The following is a 22304-nucleotide window of genomic DNA, read 5'->3' on the forward strand; positions in this document are numbered from 1 at the left end:
TATCAGTTCTCCTCTCAACTCACCACAGGCTGTGATGAACCGCTTGACTTTCTTTGTATCAGGAGTCATGGCCGGTACCATGGTAGCAGGCGTCTCCCCCTGTCCTGCTTATCAGCGTCCATACGTTCCGTGTACCCTTGACATCTTCTGCAACACACTTGGGATATTGTTTGCGGTCTTACGATTGCTTCTGCTGATGTTTCGCTGGCCTGGGTTGGTATGGGCAAGGTCGCTCCTTTCCTTGTAAGCCTTTCCATTCTTGCTGCCTTTCTTCTCCTTTTGAACTGCTGTGTCTGGATAGATTTGTCATCGTGTGGTCTGCCTTGCTCGTCTTGTACTCTCTTGCTCCGTCTTTTATCCCGGTGGGGAAACAAAAAGGCTGTCGGGTGTGTGTGATTCTGGTCAATTGCCTGACTTTGCCTGGCCCCTGGGTTGGGACATGTCGGGTTCCGTTGTCTTTCGTGTTAGGAAAACGTGTTTGTGTCGGAAAGGGAGGGGTAGAGTTCCTGAGTATTCTGCGTGGCAGGATGGAGAGAAGGTGTAATAAGAAGGGGGCATTGTATTCCTTGTCCTGGGTGAGGCATGGTAGGGTTTGGGAAGTGAATAGGGGATTATAGGAACAGTACTGTTTTGTCCATGCTGACTGGGAGTTCGGAAAAATAATAACCAGATGGACATGGAAAAGAATGACCGGGAGTAATCGGGCAGGACATAGGAAAACAGGGATTCTAGGAGAGAGAATTTCTGCTCTGGGTGCAACAGGGTTTGGAATCCTAGGGGATTGGTTGTACACGGTGGTTTGATGGTGTCTGTGCAAGAAAGATTAAATGGCAAGAAGGGAGGCAGATGTAGTACAACCTACAAAGGTCTTAAAGATCTCGTCGTCTTCCCCTTCTTCCCCAGTATAATACCGCGTCTCACCTGGGGTATTTCCTCGAGCACAACCCCAGACTCCCCCCATCGAGGTGATCATCTCTCTATCATCCGCTCCTGGAGTTGGGGTCTGAGAGCATGGGCCCGTTCCAGGCCACCTGAATAAGGGATTCTTGAGACCTGCTTGGGAGAATACCCTCAAGTTTCTCACAGAGTAAAAAATGCTGGTTTTGAAGCCATCAAAGCATGTTGTGGGTTTGCATCCACCAGAAACCCGAGCCTTTGGTGGGTGACCATGCCTTAAGGGGGACCACTTGACTGTTGGGTTATAACTCCCGCCTGAAAAGTACCCAGATTGGGGATGGAGGGAAGAGAAATTCCTGTTGGCGCCTACCGAAGGCAGCCCCAGTGAAAGTTTGGTATCACAAGGCCTTGCACCAGTAGTCATGCTATATCGATGGGAATAGGCCCAGGAGGTCGATGATTTTTTGGGTGAAATAGTTAAGGCCAAGAAAGAAGTATGCTAGGCGCTTTTAATACACTAGGGGCCTGATTCAGGGGTCCAGCGAATGTGCTGTAATAATCTGGCACTTCCCCCACCTAAAATGTTGTCCTCTGCCATTGGAAGGTCGGCGAGAGGAGTGGAGGAGAGGTACTGTGAAAACATCATTTAACGATGCTGTAAAATGCCTGCACAAGGCATGTTGCTACGTTAGCATGTGCAGGGCACATACACCACCAAATGTCACCACAGACAGATTTGTACATTACCAATAGTGTTGCCGGGCCGCCTGGTCCTCTGTGACACTTTCAGTAAAGTAGAAATGCAGAGCCCACATCAAGAGGATGCACAGTTTTTTAGACCCTTGCCCTAGTATTCATACACTTTACATCAGCAGCAGTTTTTGGAATCATCTGTAATAATTGTGAAGTGCTATAAAAATATGCTAGTGTTGTATCTGCTTAAGCAAAGCTCACTTTTCCATCTGATGGCCAAATCCTGAATTGCTTTTGAAAGAAGGTAAGTGGAAACAGTGTTTTAAAATCGACCTTGTACACTTCAGAAAAAGCTGCATGTTTCTCCGACTATTGACACCTCCCAAGGTGCTGGTTATTAACCCCTTTTTATGGCAGTTCTAAGGGGGTTTAAAGGCAGGACAATCCCCTCGCAGCTACTGCCCTCCACATATGGAGGAGGTTGGCAAGCAGTAAAGCAAGGCAATCACACGTTGCCTTAGAGTGGCAGATTATAATTTGTATTTTGTTTAATTACTCCTAGTGATACTATTAGCATAGATCCTCCCTTATTTCTAGGTCATTACCCCATGTTCCCTGTTGGAATTATTCTAACCCTCCCGCACTGAAAGCAAATATTCAACTGTTCTTTGTAGCTAAAGTGGTCTGTTGTATCCTCACAGAAGCAGGTCATAGGAACCCTGAAATACCTGCCAGTCCAGCAAGGGATTGTGTTCTAAACGCTTAGCAAGGACCTCTGAAATGTAGGCCCACATTTAACAAATGATGGAATCTTCTGAGGAATCCTCATTCTACTTCTACAAAAAGATGATGGCTTGGCAGCACCCTTGCTGAAGCCATTGAAGGGAAGTATCAGTCTGTCTACTGTTTTGGTTCGTAACATCATTGGCCCTTAAAATGTGTGAAATGTACAAGCAAGGAATCGTGAGCATCTCCTTTTAGGAGCAGAGAGATGTTTTTTGGGAGGCGGGAAGTGGCATACCCAGGGGTGGATGCAGAGGAGTAACAGGAACTGTGGAACACCCATTGTTGCTGGTAAGAGCTGTGAGGAGGAAAAAAGAGATGGACGAGACAAGGAACATGGATGACAAGAATCGGAACAACAATAAAGCAGGGAAGCGAGGGAGAAACCTCGAGAGCTCACCAGAATTGAATGCAGACCGTTGAGATTGGCCACCTCATAACCTAAACTAAAAAAACTCTGAGGCCAGTAGTTCCTCAAAAATGAGAGCAGTTTTGAATGAATAACATAGGCTGGAGAGTAAGTGTTACGCTCACCTGGTCTGCACGGGGACGTCGCACGAAGCTGAGCGATGAATTACTACACGTGTCTTCTCGGTTGTCACAACTTCCTTCACAAGTGACGATTACCTAAAATGTTGAAGCGAGAGGTTAACCAGCCGCAAGCGGGCGGACTAGACTCCCACCTCTTGTGACCTCCTAACGCTCGCCTCTGCTTATGTCTCACCTTTGGTTTATTTATGGCAGACTCTCTATCCTGCGATTGTATGCAGGGGCGCGTTGATGTTTGTTTAGCCTCTCCACTGGATCTAGTTGCGTCACTGATCCTGCGAGCTGTGGCAGAGTTCAGAACAACTGTGGCTCTGTAGGTAGGTCTCTATGCCAATAGATTATTGGTATAGGTTTGCTTAAAGTTATTTTGCCAAAGTTCTAACTACTGTGCTTGTTTCTTTTTGCAGATGCGGATTTCGGTGTGCCAGGTGAACAAGTGACACCTCTGTGCGATGTTGAGCAGAATTCCTGCAGTTGAGTACTAGGGTGATAGCGCAGCGTTAAAATGTTTTTTCTTTAAAGAAATGGTTATTTTCTCCTTACGCGACTAACCTGATGTTTCTTTACTGTTCTGCAGATGCGGTTACTCCGGAGCGGCGTTCGCGTGTGGACGCCTTGATGGATCGCAGAAGAATGCAGCCTCCGGGTGAGTATTGACTCTTTATGCTTGTGTTTCCTTTCTGCATGTGCGGCGATTCCGAGAGCGGCTGAAAAGGAAGCCTTCCGGATGGAAGCCTTCCGGGTGGAGCTTCTCAGGTAAGGACTTCACCGCTCTTCTTGTTCTCGTTCTCTTTTCTTCCCTTCTCCACAGGTGCTGATTGTTTACTGTTTCCCAAGGCGGCGTGGCTGAAGACTGGGTAAAGTGGAGCTAGCAGACACGGTGAGCGTTACGCTGCAGGAGTGCAGAATAACGCGAAGCGTGTTCTCTTCTTAGGGTGTGGTTTAAATAGCCTTGTACAAGTAGTCCCAAGTTAAGAAGTCCCTCCAGCCACACCCTACACAAGTAGTCCCAGGTAAAGTAGTCCCTCCAGCCACACCCAAAAAAGACTCTATGGCTCAGTCCTTTCAGGCTGGACTGAATGGGTCTCCATGCCCCCTGCAACCTGCCTTACCTGGTGGAAAAAAATGAGCCTGCCCAGGCTAACACCAAAACAAGAATTCCTAATGGTTTCCTTTTCCCACAGATTCCTCATTTTTGATATTCTATCTCAAGCATCAGCTGTGTCAGCCCTGCTTGGTACCATTGAGTGCCCCTATTCCAAACCGAACGTCGGGCCAATAACTACAGAGAAGCCACTCCCCATGACCTCTGTTCTATGCATTCTGTATGCTTCTGGCATGCCACTTTACTCTGTTCACTGTGTCATGCGAGTGCCTCAAAGGCCTCTGGCTCCTGCAATCCACGCAGGGCTTGAAGCCAAATGTCTGTGTCAGATCTCGGCAGTAGGATTGCGGTTACTACCAGTCGATGTATTCAAAGTCCCTCAGGAAACATGCCACCAAGCTCTTCACTTTCTACCAAAAGAATGGTAGAGTACACCTTTGAAGTCCCCCAGCCAGAAGACCAAGAAGACCTTCCGAACTAGGTCTAATATACAGGAATGTTGTTCGTACTCTTGCCTATTCTCGTTTTCATACTGCATTGCCAGTACTCCCCTGTTTATTTGCTTTTTTTGTGTATTGCTTCCACACATCGAAATGTTTTAACCCATTGTAAAGCTGTTGAATGCTGTAGGCCAGTCCACAGCTTCAGGCTGTGAATATACAGGATTGTATTTACTTAGTTACTGCCAAAAGACAATGCACATATACATTTCGCACAGAAAATGCTATCTTTCTAATTTAAGTCCGTTCTCCCATTTGCTGTGGCCATTGTTATAGACCACAGTGCATTTCATGCTACAAAACCTCTACACAGTTATATTTTACATCAGTCCCCCAGTGACTTTCCCTTTCAGTCCCACCCCCTTCAGTGCATCAACTGATAAAGGATTCTTAAGGACGTATATTGAATGGCAATTTTATACTCTTAAGACAAAGAACTGGCATAGCCTCTAGCAGCTCCAGCCAGCTTTCACCCAGTCAGCTTAGGCCCACTGGCCTCTGCTTTCAATCCCCCTCAGGGAGTCCAGTCCTCTTTAGGCAAAGTTCTGCTTCAGGCTTCTTCTGAAAAAGGCCATGGGGAGTCCTTCTATTATCCCAACGTATTACCCCACTTCAGCACTTGTCAGCTTGGGCAGGGACGGCTCTACTTTCGAGGGGATTGAGTCCTCCGACGTATTCCATATTTATGACAGGTAATCACCACAGCTGTGCTGCTTCGGAAACTTTTTTTCGGCGTCTGCGTCCTGCGTCGATGCGCCGTCGTCGAGGACCTCGTCCGACGTCATCCGATGTGATAAGTAGGACGCACGACGCCCGTAGCCTCAGTTCTGTTTTTTCCGCAAACGTGTTGCTTCGTGAATCTCGGTTACGCCTCTACTCTTTGGAGTTCTGTTCTTTGAACCTGTTCGTTTTTGTGAGAAAATCCTTCGTAAGAAGATGTCTTCTACTTCGTCTTCAACCCCGCGTCCGGGCTTCAAGAAGTGCGGGGAGTGTGGGTCCAAGATGTCGTTGATGGACTCGCACGACACCTGCCTCTGGTGCCTCGGGGAGGCCCACGACACGGATGACTGTATCAACTGCCAGTTGCTCACGTCCAAAGCCTTACGGGAACGTAAGAAGAAGTTGTCGGTAGGTCGGGTTTCCAAGCCCCGGAAGTCGAAGTCTGCGGGGCTTTCGACGGATGATTCGAGAGGTGACTCTCCACGTCGTCGTCAGAAGTCTGGTAAGTCTCCTTCTAGGAGTCGGTCTCGCCACTCCTCGGCCTCTTCGAAGCATTCTCGGAAGCGCCGACAGCGGTCATCTTCCAGGTCCTCTTCTGAGGACTCTGCCCGGCACTTAGCTTACCCCACCAGCCGTGCGACGCCGGAGGAATGGGCTTCCTTCGGGAAGAAAATGCTGGCGATTCTCGAGTCACAGGGTACTAAAGCATCCGCGCCCCCGAGTGGGGTCGGCCGTGAGAGGTCGAGAGACACCGCTCGCAAGAGTGGTCGGCACGAGTCACGGGAGAGGTCCCATTCGGACAAGGGGACTTGTTCTCGACGTACCCGTTCCAGGTCCTGGTCCTCGATGCGTTCGAGACCGTGTGCACCTGTGATGTCTTCAAGGAAGACATCGACGCCTGAGGCGTCAAGGGCGTCGACGGGCTTTCTCGAGGCTCCGGCTCTGAGGAAGTCGTCAAAGCCGTCGACGCTCAGGTCGTCGAAGGACACGCTCGGAGCTCCGGCTTCGAGGACTGTGTCGACGCCGTCGATGCTGGCGGCGCTGCATCTGACGTCGACGCCGATTTACTCGACGCCGATCCTCTCAGCGCCGATGCCTGTTCTCTCGACGCCGGCGCCGATTCCCTCGACGCCTTTCGAGGCCGGGGTGTCGGAGGTACCCCGTGGCACAGGGGGAACCCCCTAGAAAGGCTCTGGTTAATAGCAAGCACTCTCAGGGGCCTTTTTTTCACCACCTGGAATATATCTCGGAGGTAGATGAGGATTCTGATGGCCTGGTTCCTAGTCAGGTTCGAGATGAGATGGTCTCGGGCCATAGCCAATTTGACGATTTGAGGCAGTCACTGCATGATGCCAGTGGACTGGACACCTCTCCGGAGGTGGAGTTTTGTAGGCCTGAGCCTGGCTCTCATGCCGATTCCTCGTACCGGCGCCTTATGGCTAGGGTCTCTGAGTACTTGGGATGGTCTGCTCCCCCAGGGGAGTTTGTGCAGGATGATCTCACGGACATCCTTGATGTTGGTCCCCGCAACTGACCCGGTACTGCCCTTTCATAGGGCTCAACAGAGAAGGGTGGCGGCGGCTTGGACTGCTCCGGAGAGGGCAGGTCCTTGTCGCGAAAATACCATCCAGCCAGTAGCGACCCCTGCTACTTGACCAGGCACCCCACTCCGGAGAGTTTGGTGGTGCAGGCGGCCCCGGCAAAGCAGGCGTCGTACCCTACCATCCCTCCTGATAGGGACGACAAACGTTTTGATGGCTGGGCGAAGAAAGTGTTTTATTCGGGTGGTATGGCGCTTCAGGCGGCCAACTCCATATGTGCCTCGTCTCGTTTCACACACACTCTGTGGAACTGTATTGCGTTAGCGGCTGAACATATTCCCGAAGGGGACGAACGGGATGGTTTCCTTGCTATGGTCCAGGATGGTAAGGATGCCATGTGTGAGTCCCTTCAGTCGGGTTTGGACATGGCTGAATGCGTCAGCAGGTCCATGGCAGCGAGCACCGTGATACGCAGGTTTGCATGGTTGCGGAAGTCGGGGTTTGCTCCTGATGTGCAGTCCCGGCTCCTCAACATGCCCTTTGACGGTGAACACCTTTTTGGCAGCAAGGCTGACGAGAGCCTTGCGAGGTTGCAGACCTCCAAAGCTGCAGCGAAGTCGTTGGGCGCTGCAGTTCGCCAACCTCTGCCTTTTCGTCCTAGGGGACAGCAATGGAGGGGTGGTTCCTTTCGCTATTACTCGTCCTTGAGTAAAGCGAGAGGAGCTAGCAGTCAAAGAGGCCAACGCAGGGGTACCAGAGGTGGATGACAGGGTACCCGTAGTGCCAAGGCCGCTCGGGCAGTTGCCTCTTTGCCCTCAGGTAACGCCGCTGCCACTCAGTCATGAGGCCATGTCCCATGGTTCGCCGGTTGGGGGAAGGCTGGCGCAGCATCTTGTAGAGTGGCGTGCCAGTACTTCAGATGTGTGGGTTCTGGAGATCATAACCCACGGCTACTGTCTTCCCTTTCGGCAGAGGCCTCATGACAATCCACCAGGGAACCTCTCTTTGAAGAGTACGGATCCGCTCCTTGCGCAGGAAATTCAAGCCCTGCTGGAGAAAGGCGCCATAGAACTGGTGCCTGTAGCGGAGAGGAACAAGGGATGGCATTCCCCTTATTTTTTGATTTCGAAGAAAGACGGGGGATTGAGACCCAACATGGACTTGCGTGGTTTGAACAAACTCCTCAGGAAGGACAAGTTCAAGATGGTTACTCTCAAGTCCTCCAGGCCCTTCAGCTTCAGGACTGGTTGGTGTCTCTCGACCTCAAGGATGCTTACTTCCATGTGCGGATCCATCCCAAGCACAAGAAGTACCTGAGGTTCGCGGTTGGCGACTCGCACTTTCAGTTTCGGGTCCTGCCGTTCGGATTGACCTCCACCCCGAGGGTTTTCACCAAGCTCATGGTGGTGGTGGCAGCGCATCTCCGGCAAGGGGGGATTCACGTCTACCCCTACCTGGATGATTGGTTGATCAGGGGGAGCCCTCCCGAGCAAGTCCTGGATCATCTGTCCGTCACCTGCCGCTCCCTTCACAGGGTGGGCTTCTCCCTCAATTTAAAGTAGTCCCATTTGACGCCAACACAGCGGCTCCAGTACATCGGAGCAGTGCTTGACACTTCCCTGGGGCAGTGTTTTCCTCCCCAGGTGAGGGCGCTTCACATTCAGCAGATGGTACACAAGTTTCAGCATGCCCAGACGATCCCAGCGTTCGAGTTCTTGAGGTTGCTCGGCCTCATGGCATCCTGCATTCTTCTGGTGCCAGAGGCTCGCCTGCGGATGAGATCTTTGCAGTGGGCACTCAAGATGCAATGGTCGCAGTCCTCCGGCAGGATGTCGGACCCGCCCAGGACCTTCTGTGGTGGGCCATCGAAGGCAACTTGATGAAGGGTGCTCCGTTTGGGCTTCCCTGGCCGGAGGTGACGTTCGTGATGGATGTATCCCTCACGGGATGGGGAGCTCATGCCAACGAGCTGACAGTCAGCGGTCGTTGGTCTCCGTCGGAGTTCAGACTCCATATCAATCTGTTGGAGCTGAGGGCCGTCAGGCTAGCCCTGAAGGCTTTTCTGCCGACTGTGGGAGGAAAGAATGTCCTGATCCTGACGGACAACACAGTGGCCATGCACTACCTCAACAAAAAGGGGGGGCAGGGTCACTTCCTCTGTGCAGGGTGGCGATGCAGCTCGAGTTCTGGGCCATCCAGCAGGAAGTTTCGATCTCGGCAGTTCATCTGGCCAGAGACGAAAACGTGACGGCGGACGCTCTGAGCAGGCAGAGCACGATCTCTCACGAGTGGGAGTTGGCTCAGGAGATTCTCCTAGAGATCTTTGCCCTTTGGGGGATCCCTCAAGTGGATCTCTTCGCCTCCAGTGTCAACCGGAAGTGCGAGAGGTTCTGCTCGCAGGAATTTCCTCCAAAAGGAGCCTTAGGAGACGCGTTTGTGGTGGAGTGGTCATTCCCACTGCTGTACGCGTTTCCTCCAGTCCCCGTCATCCCGCAAGTGCTGCGGAGGTTACGGAAGTTCAGTTCCCGGATGATCCTCATTGCTCCGGCGTGGGCTCGGAGTCCATCTGTCCTCCACGTCATCTTCCCTACCGAGACGATCTGCACTCACGGGAGGGGGGTCAGGTTCTCCATCCAGAGGTCAGATCCCTCAACCTTCACGCTTGGCTTTTGAAAGGTTGAGGTGTAAGGATTGGGACCTCCCTGAAGACGTGATGGAGGTGTTGCTCTCGGCCCGACGGCCAGCAACAAAGTCTCTGTACCGTTGGCGTAAGTTCTGCGACTGGTGCAGAGTTCAGAATGTGGATCCTTTTGCATGTGACATCCCCATGGTTCTGTCCTTTTTACTTTCTTTTGCCCACAGGGGCTTGCAAGTGGGTACCATTAAAGGTTACCTGGCGGCGCTGTCCATCTTTAAGCGCTCGTCTGAAGAGTGTTCCTACTTTAAAATCCCTTTAATTTCACAGTTTCTGAAAGGGCTCACTAATGTGTTCCCTCCGTCACCTTTCCTGGTGCCCGGTTGGGATTTAAACCTTGTTCTTAAGTTTCTTATGGGTGCTCCGTTTGAGCCTTTACATTCTTGCCCTTTGAGGCTGTTAACTCTGAAAACTGTGTTTTTAGTTGCGGTTACTTCCGCTCGCAGTGTGTGTGAGTTACAGGCACTTACAGTTAAGCCACCCTTCACTGTATTTCACAAGGACAGGGTTGTCCTTCGAGTTTGTCCTTCTTTTCTTCCGAAGGTGGTTTCGGAATTTCATTTGAGCCAGAAGGTTGTTCTTCCGGCGTTCTATCCTCCTCCACATCCTGGTAAGGAAGAGGAGAGGCTCCATAGGCTTGATCCTAGGAGAGCTTTAAGCTTTTATGTTTTACGCATGTCCCGGGTCAGAGTGGACGATCAACTCTTTATTGGTTACGCTGGAAAGCGTTTGGGACAAGCTGTGACAAAACAGACTTTGTCTCGCTGGATTATTTTGGCCATCTCGGAGTGTTCCCGCCTGGCGGGTAAAGACCCACCGGCTGGCTTGCGGGCCCATTCTACCAGGGGTATGGCTGCATCTACTGCCCTGCAGAGGGGTGTTCCTATTCGCAACATCTGTGATGCAGCCACCTGGGCTTCAGTACATACATTTGTACGTCACTATTCCCTCGATTCCATCCGAGGACAGGATCTGGCCTTTGGCAAGGCGGTCCTTTGCTCTGCTATTTGATTGGCAATTCTAAATTTTGATTCTAAATTCTTTCCCTCCTCCTTGCTCTGGTACTGCTTTGGGAGTCTGTCATAGATATGGAATACGTCGGAGGACCCAATCCCCTCGAAGAACAAGTTACTTTCTTACCTGGTAACGTTCTTTCGATGGGATGGTCCGACGACGTATTCCATATCGCTCCCTCCCTACCTTCCCCGCTGCAGAATTTCTTTTGCGATTGCAGCTTACGTTCCGCAAGGCTTTGTGTCTGACTGGCAGTAGACTAATGTCACACGTTCTGGGGTAAAAAACTACAACTGAGGATACGGGCGTTGTGCGTCCTACTTATCACATCGGATGACGTCGGACGTCGGAGGAGGTCCTCGACGACGGGGCATCGACGTCATCGACGCAGGACGCAGACGCCGAAAAAAGTTTCCGAAGCAGCACAGCTGTGGTGATTACCTGTCATAGATATGGAATACGTCTTCGGACCATCCCATCGAAAGAACGTTACCAGGTAAGAAAGTAACTTGTTCTTCTAGGGGTTTGAACTTGTGTAGAGTCTACTTTTTCAGTGTTATCCGACATATTGTTTTATTGGTTGAATTTTCCCATTGTTTCCCATAATAAGTTGACATCCCAGAGAAAGCATCCCCTTTTTGGATATGTCCAACATATTAAGACACATGCAAGGGGTGTTTCTGTTCAATTTTGGCCTCAAATTCGTATTTCTTCCATAACCTTTGTTCTGAATTTTTCCCATCATTAAGGTGAACCTTTTCAGGATCGCACAACGACAGAGCATCTGTTAACTGTTACACATTTCAGTGATGTTAGAGGGGAGTTATTTCATTATGTAATTCATTAATTAATGATATATTAACATATAATGTTTAGTCTCGCATTGTGGGGCATTTTGCCCTGGTTTTAAAACAATTTGCGCTTTCTCTACAGATGAAATCTTTGTGACGTTTTAGAGAAAGATGTGATTTGAATGATAGCACAACTATAAAATGACCACAGGGTTCGTTTCCATTGATTTTATTATATGTAGGTCTTGTTTCAGCAGCTTAATTATTCATTTGAACAGAGCTGTTGGGTTTCTTGGGATAGAAGTCGTCCATTAGCCCTGCTCGGATGTATTTTATGGCAGAGCTAGAGTTCAGAAAAAATGAAAGCAAAGTGGAACTCATAATTGATCTATTGTTATGTGGAAAAACAGGCTTCATACATATGACCATGTCGGAGCCACAAAATGAACTGGAGACTGTGGAAATGTAATTCCAAAGTGTATTTCTAGTTATTTTGTATTTTTTCAAGGTGAACATGTGACTCTGTTGATTCAAGCCAGCTTAATTGGTTTATTTGATGATGGATAAGGGGTTTCTGGCTTGGACAGATAGCCGATTCGTGACTTCCAAAGCCAGTGGCCCACCAATTTTCCAAAACGTGTTTTCAGGGAATAGCTTTGCACTCCTTTGATTCTTAAAGGGACCATTTATTCAAAGGTGCTGTTTCTAATCGGAATATCTTCCTTCCAATTCTAACTGTAATGCAAGTCTATTCAACGCATCTTTTTTGCACTTGCAAAACAGTTTGATGTTCATGTACATTTTCAAAAGCATGCATCATTTAGCTTTATCGTTATTTAAAACCATTTGAATGTATGGGCATGTTTATCTTGGAGAAATGACTGCATTTGGTCAATCTGTTACTGTTATGGAAGGAAACATTCAAAGTCATCTATAGATTTCTACATATTGTGAATGAGGTGCACATTACAAAAGTGAAAAGAATATAAATATACAATGTATTTAAATGTAAAAGAACAGGTTTAAGTTTCTGATGGCACTGGATGGGATTTTCTTCATTGATTCAAACCAGAGCTGTGCTTTTAAAGATTGCCCCCCCACCCCCATTTTCACAGTAGAAAGATACAATTGAAGCACATTGTCTTTACATTAATAAACTGCTTTTCCATCTCCATCAAATTTCTCTGCAGGAATTGGGTTTCAATTACTCTCTGGAAGCACAGGCCATGTGTGCTGTAGCAGAAGTAGGAGGTCCACCAAAGTACTCTGTATGTCAGATGTGGGCCGGGCAGTAACCTGTTGTTTGGGGGGGGGGCAAAGAGTCTTCAATGCAGAGCTGCTTATGCCAGAGGCAACCTCTCTGATGAGGCAGAACTGCAGGCCCTTGGAGAGAGTCTGTGCCCAACCATCCTGCTTATGACAAAGGCGGCCCAGTCTTATGGCACAGGTTTGGGGCCTGCTTCATTTAACTGTGTCAGCAGGAACATCAGCCATTTCTCTAAATTGTCTACTCTGAAAAATCCTGGAACAATTTTGCTTTTCAACCCGTTGAGTGGTTGCCTACGAGCTGCAATCCTTCTTAGAGACTTGCGGCTTTCTCTGCGACTATCACAGCCTTGCTTGAGAAACTGAATAAGTCCCTGTGTCTGTTCTGAAGTCCTATGTCTGTTCTCCAACAATAACAACATTGGTATGTTTATCCCCATAGACTTGACAGCAGCATGCAATACCCTTGACCACCCCACCATTCCATTTCTCCCCCAGCATACCTGAGTGGGTGGCTCGGCTCTTGCATGGGTGTCCTCCTTCCTCAGTGACAGAGCCCAACATATCTGTATGATCCCCTCCCCCCAATTATTGACCAAGCCTCAATGTCACAGCAGAATCTGGTTCTAATTGTTGCATAGTCTGGAAGAATACATGCACATGACCCCATTGCTCCCCCTCCTTTATTCTGATAATCCCACAACTCTAAAACATTTTAGCAATCACACCTTTTCTGTCTAATCAACCAATCTCTGAAAGTCTTGTCTACTATATATTTAGAGCAATTTAAGACCTCCTTGCCTTTGTAAGGCTATCAACACATGGGGGCTCCCTCACTAACATTATTTGTACAGCGCCATCTGATCATGTTGCCAATAGAGAGCTTTATTGGTTTGACTTTTGCTGAATAGGTTTCACAAACTAGAAGTAATACTACATATTTGAAATGGGTTGCTTTGAGTTCACTGTAATCCAGAAGTTGGAAATGACATATATAACGTGTGATGATTGTGAAAATAAAAAGCAAACCATTTTGCATAGCCTCCGAAGATGCATGTGCATCCCTGGGGTAGGGAGGTTCTGGCTTGTTGAAATGCCCTACTCAAACATAAATCAATTCAATAAAACAAAGTTTTTCAGCTTCCTTCTAAAATACATTGTCGACAATTGATTCATTTAATAGGAATATTTAAGAAAACATCCAAGAGCCAAGGCTTAGACTCATTTAGTAAAGCACCTCCTATAAAAAAGAACATTAGAAAAAGAAAACACATGCTAGCTTTATAAGGAATGTAATAAATATGTGAGCACTGTAATTGTCAATATTGAATACGCTGTATGTCCCTGTTGATCGTTCATCGTAGCTTTGACTTCGCATAGCTCCACTCACACTAAGAGAGCCTACCTCTTGACTCTCTGCACAGGGGTTTCTTCTTACATCTGCGGTCCCACAACTAGCCTGTGTTGGGCTTCCAACTCCCGCTGCCCTCAACTTACCTGGGGCTCCCTAGGGGCAACTATTTGCTTTAGCCATCCATACTGTCAATCCCTGGAGGTCGCCTGAATCCCCATAGGACCACAAGATGTACGGTGGGATTCTGCTCCACGACCCCACCTTGGGTTTTGCCTGCTGCCACCTGCTCATCGCTGATTGAACACAGCCCTACCCGACTGAATTGTCGCCTTCCCCCAAACCCTCCCCCTCCCCCCGGACCCAAGCTCAAGGGAGATACAATCCATTTTTGGCCCAGAAGAAGGCACCTACCCTGGAAGCCGAAACATCCTAGGGTCCAGCACCACCACTGTTGACCTAATATACATCTCTGGGAATTCCATGTTCCTGACGTAGACTGAGGATTGGTCACCAATAGATCTAGAAACAGTGTACAATTATATAGGACTTAAATCGACACTGCAAGGACATTTGCTCCTGACCTATACATAACGGTACACTACCTACTAACATCCACTAGACTGTCCTGCTTTGCTCTAGTTAGTCTTTTCTTAATGGGGCACTTTTTTAAATTGATGAAAATGTACTCCTAACTATTGATGCCTTTGTTGATTTCTGTAAAGAGTTGTTTTTTACTCAGGTGATGATGTTATGTAGATACTTGTGAAAAGCCTGCCACCATAATTGAGTTGTTTTTCTCTTCCTTTTTTTGTTTCTTTAACTGCAGAATAGAACTGAGACCTAAGCTCTACTATTTCCTGCACTTTTTCTTCTTGCTTTTCTAACATATCAGGACACAACATTTTGTGTTTTGCTGTTTTGATAAGAGAAACTGTGTGTAATAAAATTGCATAATATGTTGTTTCTCTTAATAATATTGAGTACACTTATACAATACAATCTTTTAGTCATGTTCACCCTTTAGGTGTTTCTAGACTACATCACTAGTACGAACCACTGGTGTATCTCTGAAAACACCACCAATTTAATTATTACTAATTACATACCAAATGTATAGTATGTTCCGACTTTGTCTGGCGGCCACCCCTTGTGTGACACCCCGTTGACATACCAGGCTGTTTTCCAACATGTCAAACCCTGACTGAAAGCCTTGTTTAAAATCCAGGGATCTGTGATCTCTACACAGTTGAGATTCCTTCTATTCGGAATGCCAGAAATGTATTTGATTGCAAAGGTTTTTTGCTAAGGAAATCCATGTGCTTGTGGAACAGTGGTCCTTTACATTATGTTGATAAATTAATTGCATCATCAAGATGTTTTAAGTACTTATGCTTTTCTTTAAAACATGGGTGTATATAATTGAAGTTTACGTGGTTTGCCTTAATACAAAGTATGGAAATTCAAAGAAGCACACAATGAACATGATGGGTGTGTTTGTCAATGGTTTGGCGATGCACGTTCCTTCATGAGTGCCGAGTTGTAGAGCCCTATGATTGGAAGTTAGACTTGCAGAGAGGATGGCCGGCTCAGACTAAACCCCAAAATGGTTAGCTGGCATGAAAGCATGTTTATCAAAATATTACACCATCAACTATGGTGTTGCCAGCTAGAAGAGCATGTGTCAATATGGTGTTGGAGCCTCCGAGGTTTTTTAGGAACTTAAGTTTAGACCATCCATGAAGCATAACATGTTATTTTTCTCCACAGCTCCAACCCTATTGTTGGCGGGTATCTGCAGCGTGGGAGCCTGCATCTTCATCCTGTTTTTCCGCACTGACTACAAGCGGCTCCATGCAGAGGCGGAAAATGCAGCCATCACCGGGGGAGAATCTGATACTTTGCAGGCTCCAGAACACAACGGATAACACTTGTATGATTTTTCAACTGCAAAGGACCAAGACTTTTATTGTGCCTGTTTTGCATGCTTATGGTTAAGCAAGAATTATTTTTTTCCATGTCTGTCACCAGCCAAAATGATGCACCGCCTCCTGAAAGGAAAAACTGACATTGAACTGTGCTACTGACATGGCAGTCAAACTGTTTTAAGCGGGTGCTACATTATATTTTTAAGAACCTTTCATGAATCAACAGCTAATGGGTGAAAACCTATTTTCTTCTTTCTATGCAATTTTTCCATGTTTTTATAATACTTTTTAGGGTAATAATTTTGTTATATCAAAATTCAAAAGTAGCAGATGTCATTCTATTAAAAGCTTGTTGTCCTGTACTTTTGTGTCATTTTAAACTGAGGGGACATCTTCTACATTAACCCACTGGAACGTGACAACTACACATCCCTGTTAAGACCATATAGTATCAAGGAGCAGCATTATTGAATCCTTTTGCAAAATGATTTACTTTATATTGACAATGCAGTTTATTTACAGGCCCTTGCATTAGCACCCAGTGTGGCAAAGGTGTTGGGCTGCTACCTTCACGCTACTCTTATATGGCTCTCAAAATATGGTGCCAAGGAATATTTTTCTAGAGAAAAATGTGCAGAGCCCATTACTCTTTAAAAATAAAAAATGTAAATGCTTGCCTATGAAATTGTGGATTGGGGTCCAGAGGGTTCCAGGAGCATTTCCATGGTGGCCAGACTGAGGAGTGCAGGTAATTTTAAAAATTTAACATGGGAGACGGAAAAGGAGGTGGGAGGTAGAAGTTCAGGGGATGGAGGGTCGAGTTGAAGCAGCCAACAGACTGCTCTTCAGCAGCCATGTAGAGTTAAATAATGCCCATGATCTGAATAACCTGATCGGCTGTTTCACCCCCACTCCTAGCAGCCAATTCTTATACAGGCTATACCCGGGCTGGAACCATGCCACAGCTTCTTTGTAACTTCTGTTGCAGATCAAATTCTACATACAATGGTAGTTCTGGATCGTAAATGTCTGCAAGCACCCTGACAACCAAAGTTAGGTTGTGGTGCTGTGAGTGGTTTGCCAGTCTGAAGTGAGTATTGTTTTTCTTGCAGGAACGTTGGCATTCCTTCCGGACAAGGTATGGCTTTGCTCCAGGAAGCATATGAAAAGTTAAGTGTTGAGCTCTTTTGGGAAGTGGTGGTGGGTTGCTTGCAGGTAGAGGGTTTTTGTCGATGGGGTCTCTTCTGGACACATTACAGAAAAATGCCTACTGCTTTGCCTTTAGCACAGCAGAAGTAGAGCGGTAGTGTCAAGGAATTGTTCTACCACAAGGACTTTCCAAACGCTGCTTTCTTAGCTACATAAACATAAATGTTTGGCTTCTTTTCGGGTCTGTGGTTGGTTTTGGTGATGGGTGACTAGGGACAGTGCTTGTGTTTTTTTGTTTTTTTTGGTACAGAGAACATTTAAGAACCGGGCAATTTCTTTCTGAGGTTCCCGAGTGTCAAGTGGGTGTTAAGGTTCAAGGCATGCTTTTTCAATTGACTGGAACATCAGTGTTGTTGTTGTGTGCTAGTTAAGATTCCAGTTCTTTATTTCCAGGAGGTAACTTTGGCCCTACATTGTTACGTAGGCACATTTTGCATTTAGGTTGATGTTTAAGCGAATGAGGTGCTGTGTGTAGTACAGAGGACAATTGTAGGTACTAACATGAGGTTAGGTAGTTGGCTGCAGATGCATGCGAGTTGTGTGGTGTGTTGGAAGTAAGAGTTTAGAAATTGACCGTCATTGAGTTGCTTTTAGGAATTGCATCATTTTTGATGCAGGTGTCTTAGCTTGGGAGACTGTACATGGGTACAAATGCTTCTTGCGATTGGTTGGTGACCAAAATGCATTTTAGAGTGAAGAAGAATGTTTTCCAGCCTGTTGGTTCATGTGTGTCTGTTTTAGATTATGATGTCAAAGAAGTGGATTGCAGGGACTTCTTGAAGAACATGGGATTCTTCGGTTGGCAAGATCTCGGTGCGACATCAACTACCATATAGACCTGTTCGATCAAGGATCTTGTTTCAGTAAAGTGTGTGATTGCAGACCCACACTTCTTGTGTGGTGTTTCAAGGAGTTGATTGTGGGCATTGTGTATGGCTGGGAATTGTGGGTTGGGTTCATGAGTGTGCTATGGTTTAAAGAACTTTGGGTAGTCACAAGGCAGTCCAAAATGCAAGGCAGGTTGCATGGTTTACAGTCTGCCCTTCAGAGCAATTGGTTTGCAGCTCTAATAATGTACCAGTCCACCTGGGTGCGTTAATTCTTCACGTGCCTTACTTGAGTGTCTGTTTTCATTTACAGTAATGTATGTCTTTCTTAGCCAGCATTCATTAAACTTAAGTGCAAATTGTGTCATAATAGCCCGCCCACCAATTCTTGGCCTTACTAAGGTGAGGAAATCGCTCTGCACACATTATCTAAAAACCTTTTCTCCAGCATGGGGTCTGGCATGGATTCACATGCTCATGAATATTCCCCGTCGTCAGGCTGGGAATCCTCGGTAAAGAAAAAACCAGTATCAATTTCGTTTCTGATCTGTCTTTCGTAGTAATAACCAATCACTGGTCTCTGCGTCATACTGACCACAGCCAATGACTGCCCTCTACCTAAGCACCGCCTCTGGCAGCCATCTTCAGATTTTTACCGCACGTTCATGTGTTGGGATCCTCGATCAACGTCCTGGAGCTCCGTGCAGTGTTTTGGGCCCTCCGGTCCTTCCTTCCGTCCCTCAAGGGCAAGGTGGTGAGGATCTTCACAGGGATAAAAAACACCATCGCCGACTCGCTCAGCAGGGAGCTGCGCTCGTGCCACGAGTGGGAGCTACGGCAGGATCTAGTGGATCGCCTCTTCCGACGGTGGGGCACACCCCAGATCGACCTGTTCGCGACGGCGACGAACTCCAAGTGCCTGAGGTTCGCCAGCAGGTTTCCCCAGGCGAGGAGCATGGGCGATGCTTTCTCGTTCCCCTGGGAGGGCCTGTTCCTCTACGCGTTCCCTCCTTTGCCGCTGCTAATCCGGCTCGTCAACCAGCTCAAGAGGTCACGGTGCAGGATGATCCTCGTCGCACCTGCGTGGCCGAGGCAGATATGGTTCCCGGACCTTCTGGACTTGTCAGCGTCCCCGCCAATCAAGCTGCCGGTGGACGCGGATCTACTCTCCAGGGAAGGAGGCGCCATCCTCCACCACGACCTGAAATTGCTGAACTTGCAGGCCTGGCTCCTGCAGCGCTAGAGTTTGGAGGATACGACATACCGGCCGACTGCAGAGAGGTTCTTGCAAAGGCCAGGGCGTCCTCGACTCTTAAATGCTACGGACACAAATGGAAGAGGTTCTCTGTCTGGTGCCATGCACAGAAGATTAACCCTCTACGGATTACGGCTCCCCAAGTACTGCCGTACCTGCTGACGCTGGCCAAAGCTGGACTGGCACACGCGTCCATCAAGATTCATCTTGCTGCGATCTCCCGATACACCAGAACCACGGGCCGGACGTCATTGTGGTCTCATCGTCTGGTGAAAGAGTTCATGAAGGGACTGTTCAGATCGTTCCCGCTGGTGAAGGCTCCGGCCCCGGCGTGGGAGCTCAACGTGGTGCTGACCAAGCTCATGGGACCTCCGTTCGAGCCTCTGCACTCGGCCCCGTTGAAGTTTCTGTCGTGGAAAACAGCGTTTCTTGTGGCCATCGCCTCCGCACGACGGGTGGGAGAGATCCAGGCCCTTTCCTGCAAGGCCCCGTACTTGACTTTTCACGACACGAGGGTAGTGCTCAGGACGCACCCCTCCTTCATGCCCAAGGTACCGTCGGACTTCCATCTCAACGAACCCTTGGTGTTGCCTGTGTTCTTCCTGTCGCCTTCGTCGCCGGCTGAGAGGACTTTGCACTCGCTGGATGTGGCTAGAGCGCTGAAGTTCTACGTAGACCGCACGAAGTGTTTTCGGGAGACGTCCCAACTCTTTGTGAACTTTGGACCTGTCAATCAGGGGAAGGCTCTCTTGAAGGCTTCCATTTCCAGATGGCTCTCCGGCTGTATCATGTACTGTCACCGGTTGGCAAACCGGCCGCTGCCTGGCCGTCCGAGAGCCCACTCCACCAGAGCGATCGCAGCTACCACGGCGTTCCTATCTGGTGTGCCCAGGCTGGACATATGCAGGGCTGCTACGTGGAGGTCGACGCACACCTTCACGAAATTCTACTGTGTCGACCGGGATTCCAGGGAGGAGTCCAGGGTCGGCCAAGCAGTGCTGCGCAACCTGTTCGCCTGAGGTGAGCCTGGTGAGGAGGTAAGGTGCTTAATGTTGAGTTTGATGTAATGCTTAATGTTGAGCCTTTGCCACCTCCCGTGGTTGTGCATGTGTGTACTGCTATGTATTCTTTATTCATGAGCATGTGAATCCATGCCAGACCTCATGCTGGAGAAGGAACAAGTTACTTACCTGTAACTGTTGTTCTCCAGCGTGGGTCTGGCATGGATTCACATGCGAACCCTCCCGCCTACCCCTCTGCGGCTCTTCACTTGGTCATACTGCCACTTCACGTGCTTCCAAATCTGAAGATGGCTGCCAGAGGCGGTGCTAAGGTAGAGGGCAGTCATTGGCTGTGGTCAGTATGACGCAGAGACCAGTGATTGGTTATTACTACGAAAGACAGATCAGAAACGAAACTGATACTGTTTTTTTCTTTACCGAGGATTCCCAGCCTGACGACGGGGAATATTCATGAGCATGTGAATCCATGCCAGACCCACGCTGGAGAACAACAGTTACAGGTAAGTAACTTGTTCCTTAACCAATATACACAGACCAAAATGGGTCATCGCACCAGAGTCTACTCAGTGTCCATAATACTGCATATTAAGAGCACTTTTTTCCTACCTGTTTCTGTCTGGCACACAGACAGAACATCTGTTGGGGACGGATGTGTATACTTTGTATTTTTGTTTGTTTTTGACTAGTTTCTGTTGGCTGAAGGTCTGCTGGGTGTGAGGCTGTTTGATGGGACACAGTTAGGCTTCTTGGGCCTAAAGGCCAAAGTGAGTGGGAGCTATCTGGAGCGCAGTACTGCTACTTTCTTTTTCTTGTTTTTACTGTTTACTGTGTGCTTACTGTGCCAATACTTTTTACAACCAATTAAACCATTCTGAAACTACTTTTTAATGTTAAAGCATACCTCTTCATTTAACCACTCTGGCAGGTGCAGCCAAATACATATTTTTTACCATGCATTCATGGAGCCTGGGTGACATCTGGGCATGAATGGACTTGCTATCTGGCTTTATCTTTACTATCAGAATCTGGAGGTGGCCCTGCTTACACAAAGAAATTATCTCTCCAAACCACCCATCTACCACTGAGTTTAGGACACCTTGTCAAATTATTGTCTCAGGTTAAATGCTTAAATGAAACAGTTAATAAGGTTTAGACCATTTTCATGGCATTTAATTTGAACATCAGGTGGCTACATGGGATTTGCCCCTTCATTCTACTGCACAAGTGTGAAATTATACTCCGAGTCTTACTGACTAGTCCTTTGGAACACTGTATTGCCCTCATGCGGGATATTTCAGGACCACAGACTATTCAGCCCTTGGAATCAATCTTGGGATCCAAGCTTTGTAATAAAGGACCAAATTCTATTCAAGACAGCACACATTCATATAGTGCAGGCCCCTGTGAAGCGGCTACTGTTTAGGTAGGTGTTAAGTATGGGTTCAGGCAAAGTTACGGCCATTCAGTAGAGGCCATTGATTTCAAGAAGGCCATATATAAGTGTTCCAATTAACTGACCAACTGATGTAAATGAAGGCAAATACAGAGGACCTAATTTTGCCTGTTCTACCCACTTGGCTGTCCAAAATACCTTCCGCTGTCTCTCCGTAAATACCTTCCCTCGCAAGCTCTTCGCTCCTCCACCTCTAACTCCCTCAGGATCAGTCGTCTTTCAAAGAAACACGCTGGGGGATCGATCTCTTGTCTTCGGCTGGGGCCTCCCTGCCACTCTGAGACTTGAGGAGAACCACCTCCGGTTCCGGAAGCAACTCAAGACCTTCCTCTTTGCTTCTGCCTTCACTCCTCCTAACCCCTGCTGATCTGCTCTGTCTTGGCGCCATGCACCTGGTTTACCCTCTGACTTTTGGGCCCAGGTACCCGCTCACCCTGCCACCCAACCACACTGCTGCCTGGCAATATCTTGCACTGGGGTCTGTATCTGTAGCCATACAGCCCCCCTTTTCTTTCTGCACTTATCAGACACACCCTGTCTGTTGCCTTATACCTAGCACTTGCCACTTGCTGGCGGCACTTCCAATGTATGTTGCTTTTCATTATTTATTTATCATTTATTTGTATTCCTTTGCTCAGCACTTTCACCTTCTCCCCCCTCCCATGCGCTTTCCCCTTTCCCTCTCCCATGCAGTTGCGTGTTTTC

At 47.9% G+C, this 22304-nt stretch overlaps 1 protein-coding gene across 4 annotated transcripts in view; it reads left to right on the forward strand.

Moving 5' to 3' along the window:
- SLC49A3 (solute carrier family 49 member 3) overlaps nucleotides 1–16195 on the forward strand; it is a 684087-nt gene extending 667892 nt beyond the window's left edge. For all 4 annotated transcript variants that reach the window (XM_069630598.1, XM_069630601.1, XM_069630599.1 and 1 more), the window contains one exon: nucleotides 15676–16195. In XM_069630598.1, the coding sequence (XP_069486699.1) occupies nucleotides 15676–15833 (158 nt within the window). In that variant the 3' untranslated portion in view covers nucleotides 15834–16195. The remainder of the gene's footprint in view (nucleotides 1–15675) is intronic.
- The last annotated feature ends 6109 nt before the right edge of the window (nucleotides 16196–22304 follow it).

This window comes from Ambystoma mexicanum, chromosome 6q (assembly GCF_040938575.1).
Source record: "Ambystoma mexicanum isolate Mex_15411 chromosome 6q, UKY_AmexF1_1, whole genome shotgun sequence".
NCBI classification, from domain to species: Eukaryota; Metazoa; Chordata; class Amphibia; order Caudata; family Ambystomatidae; genus Ambystoma; species Ambystoma mexicanum.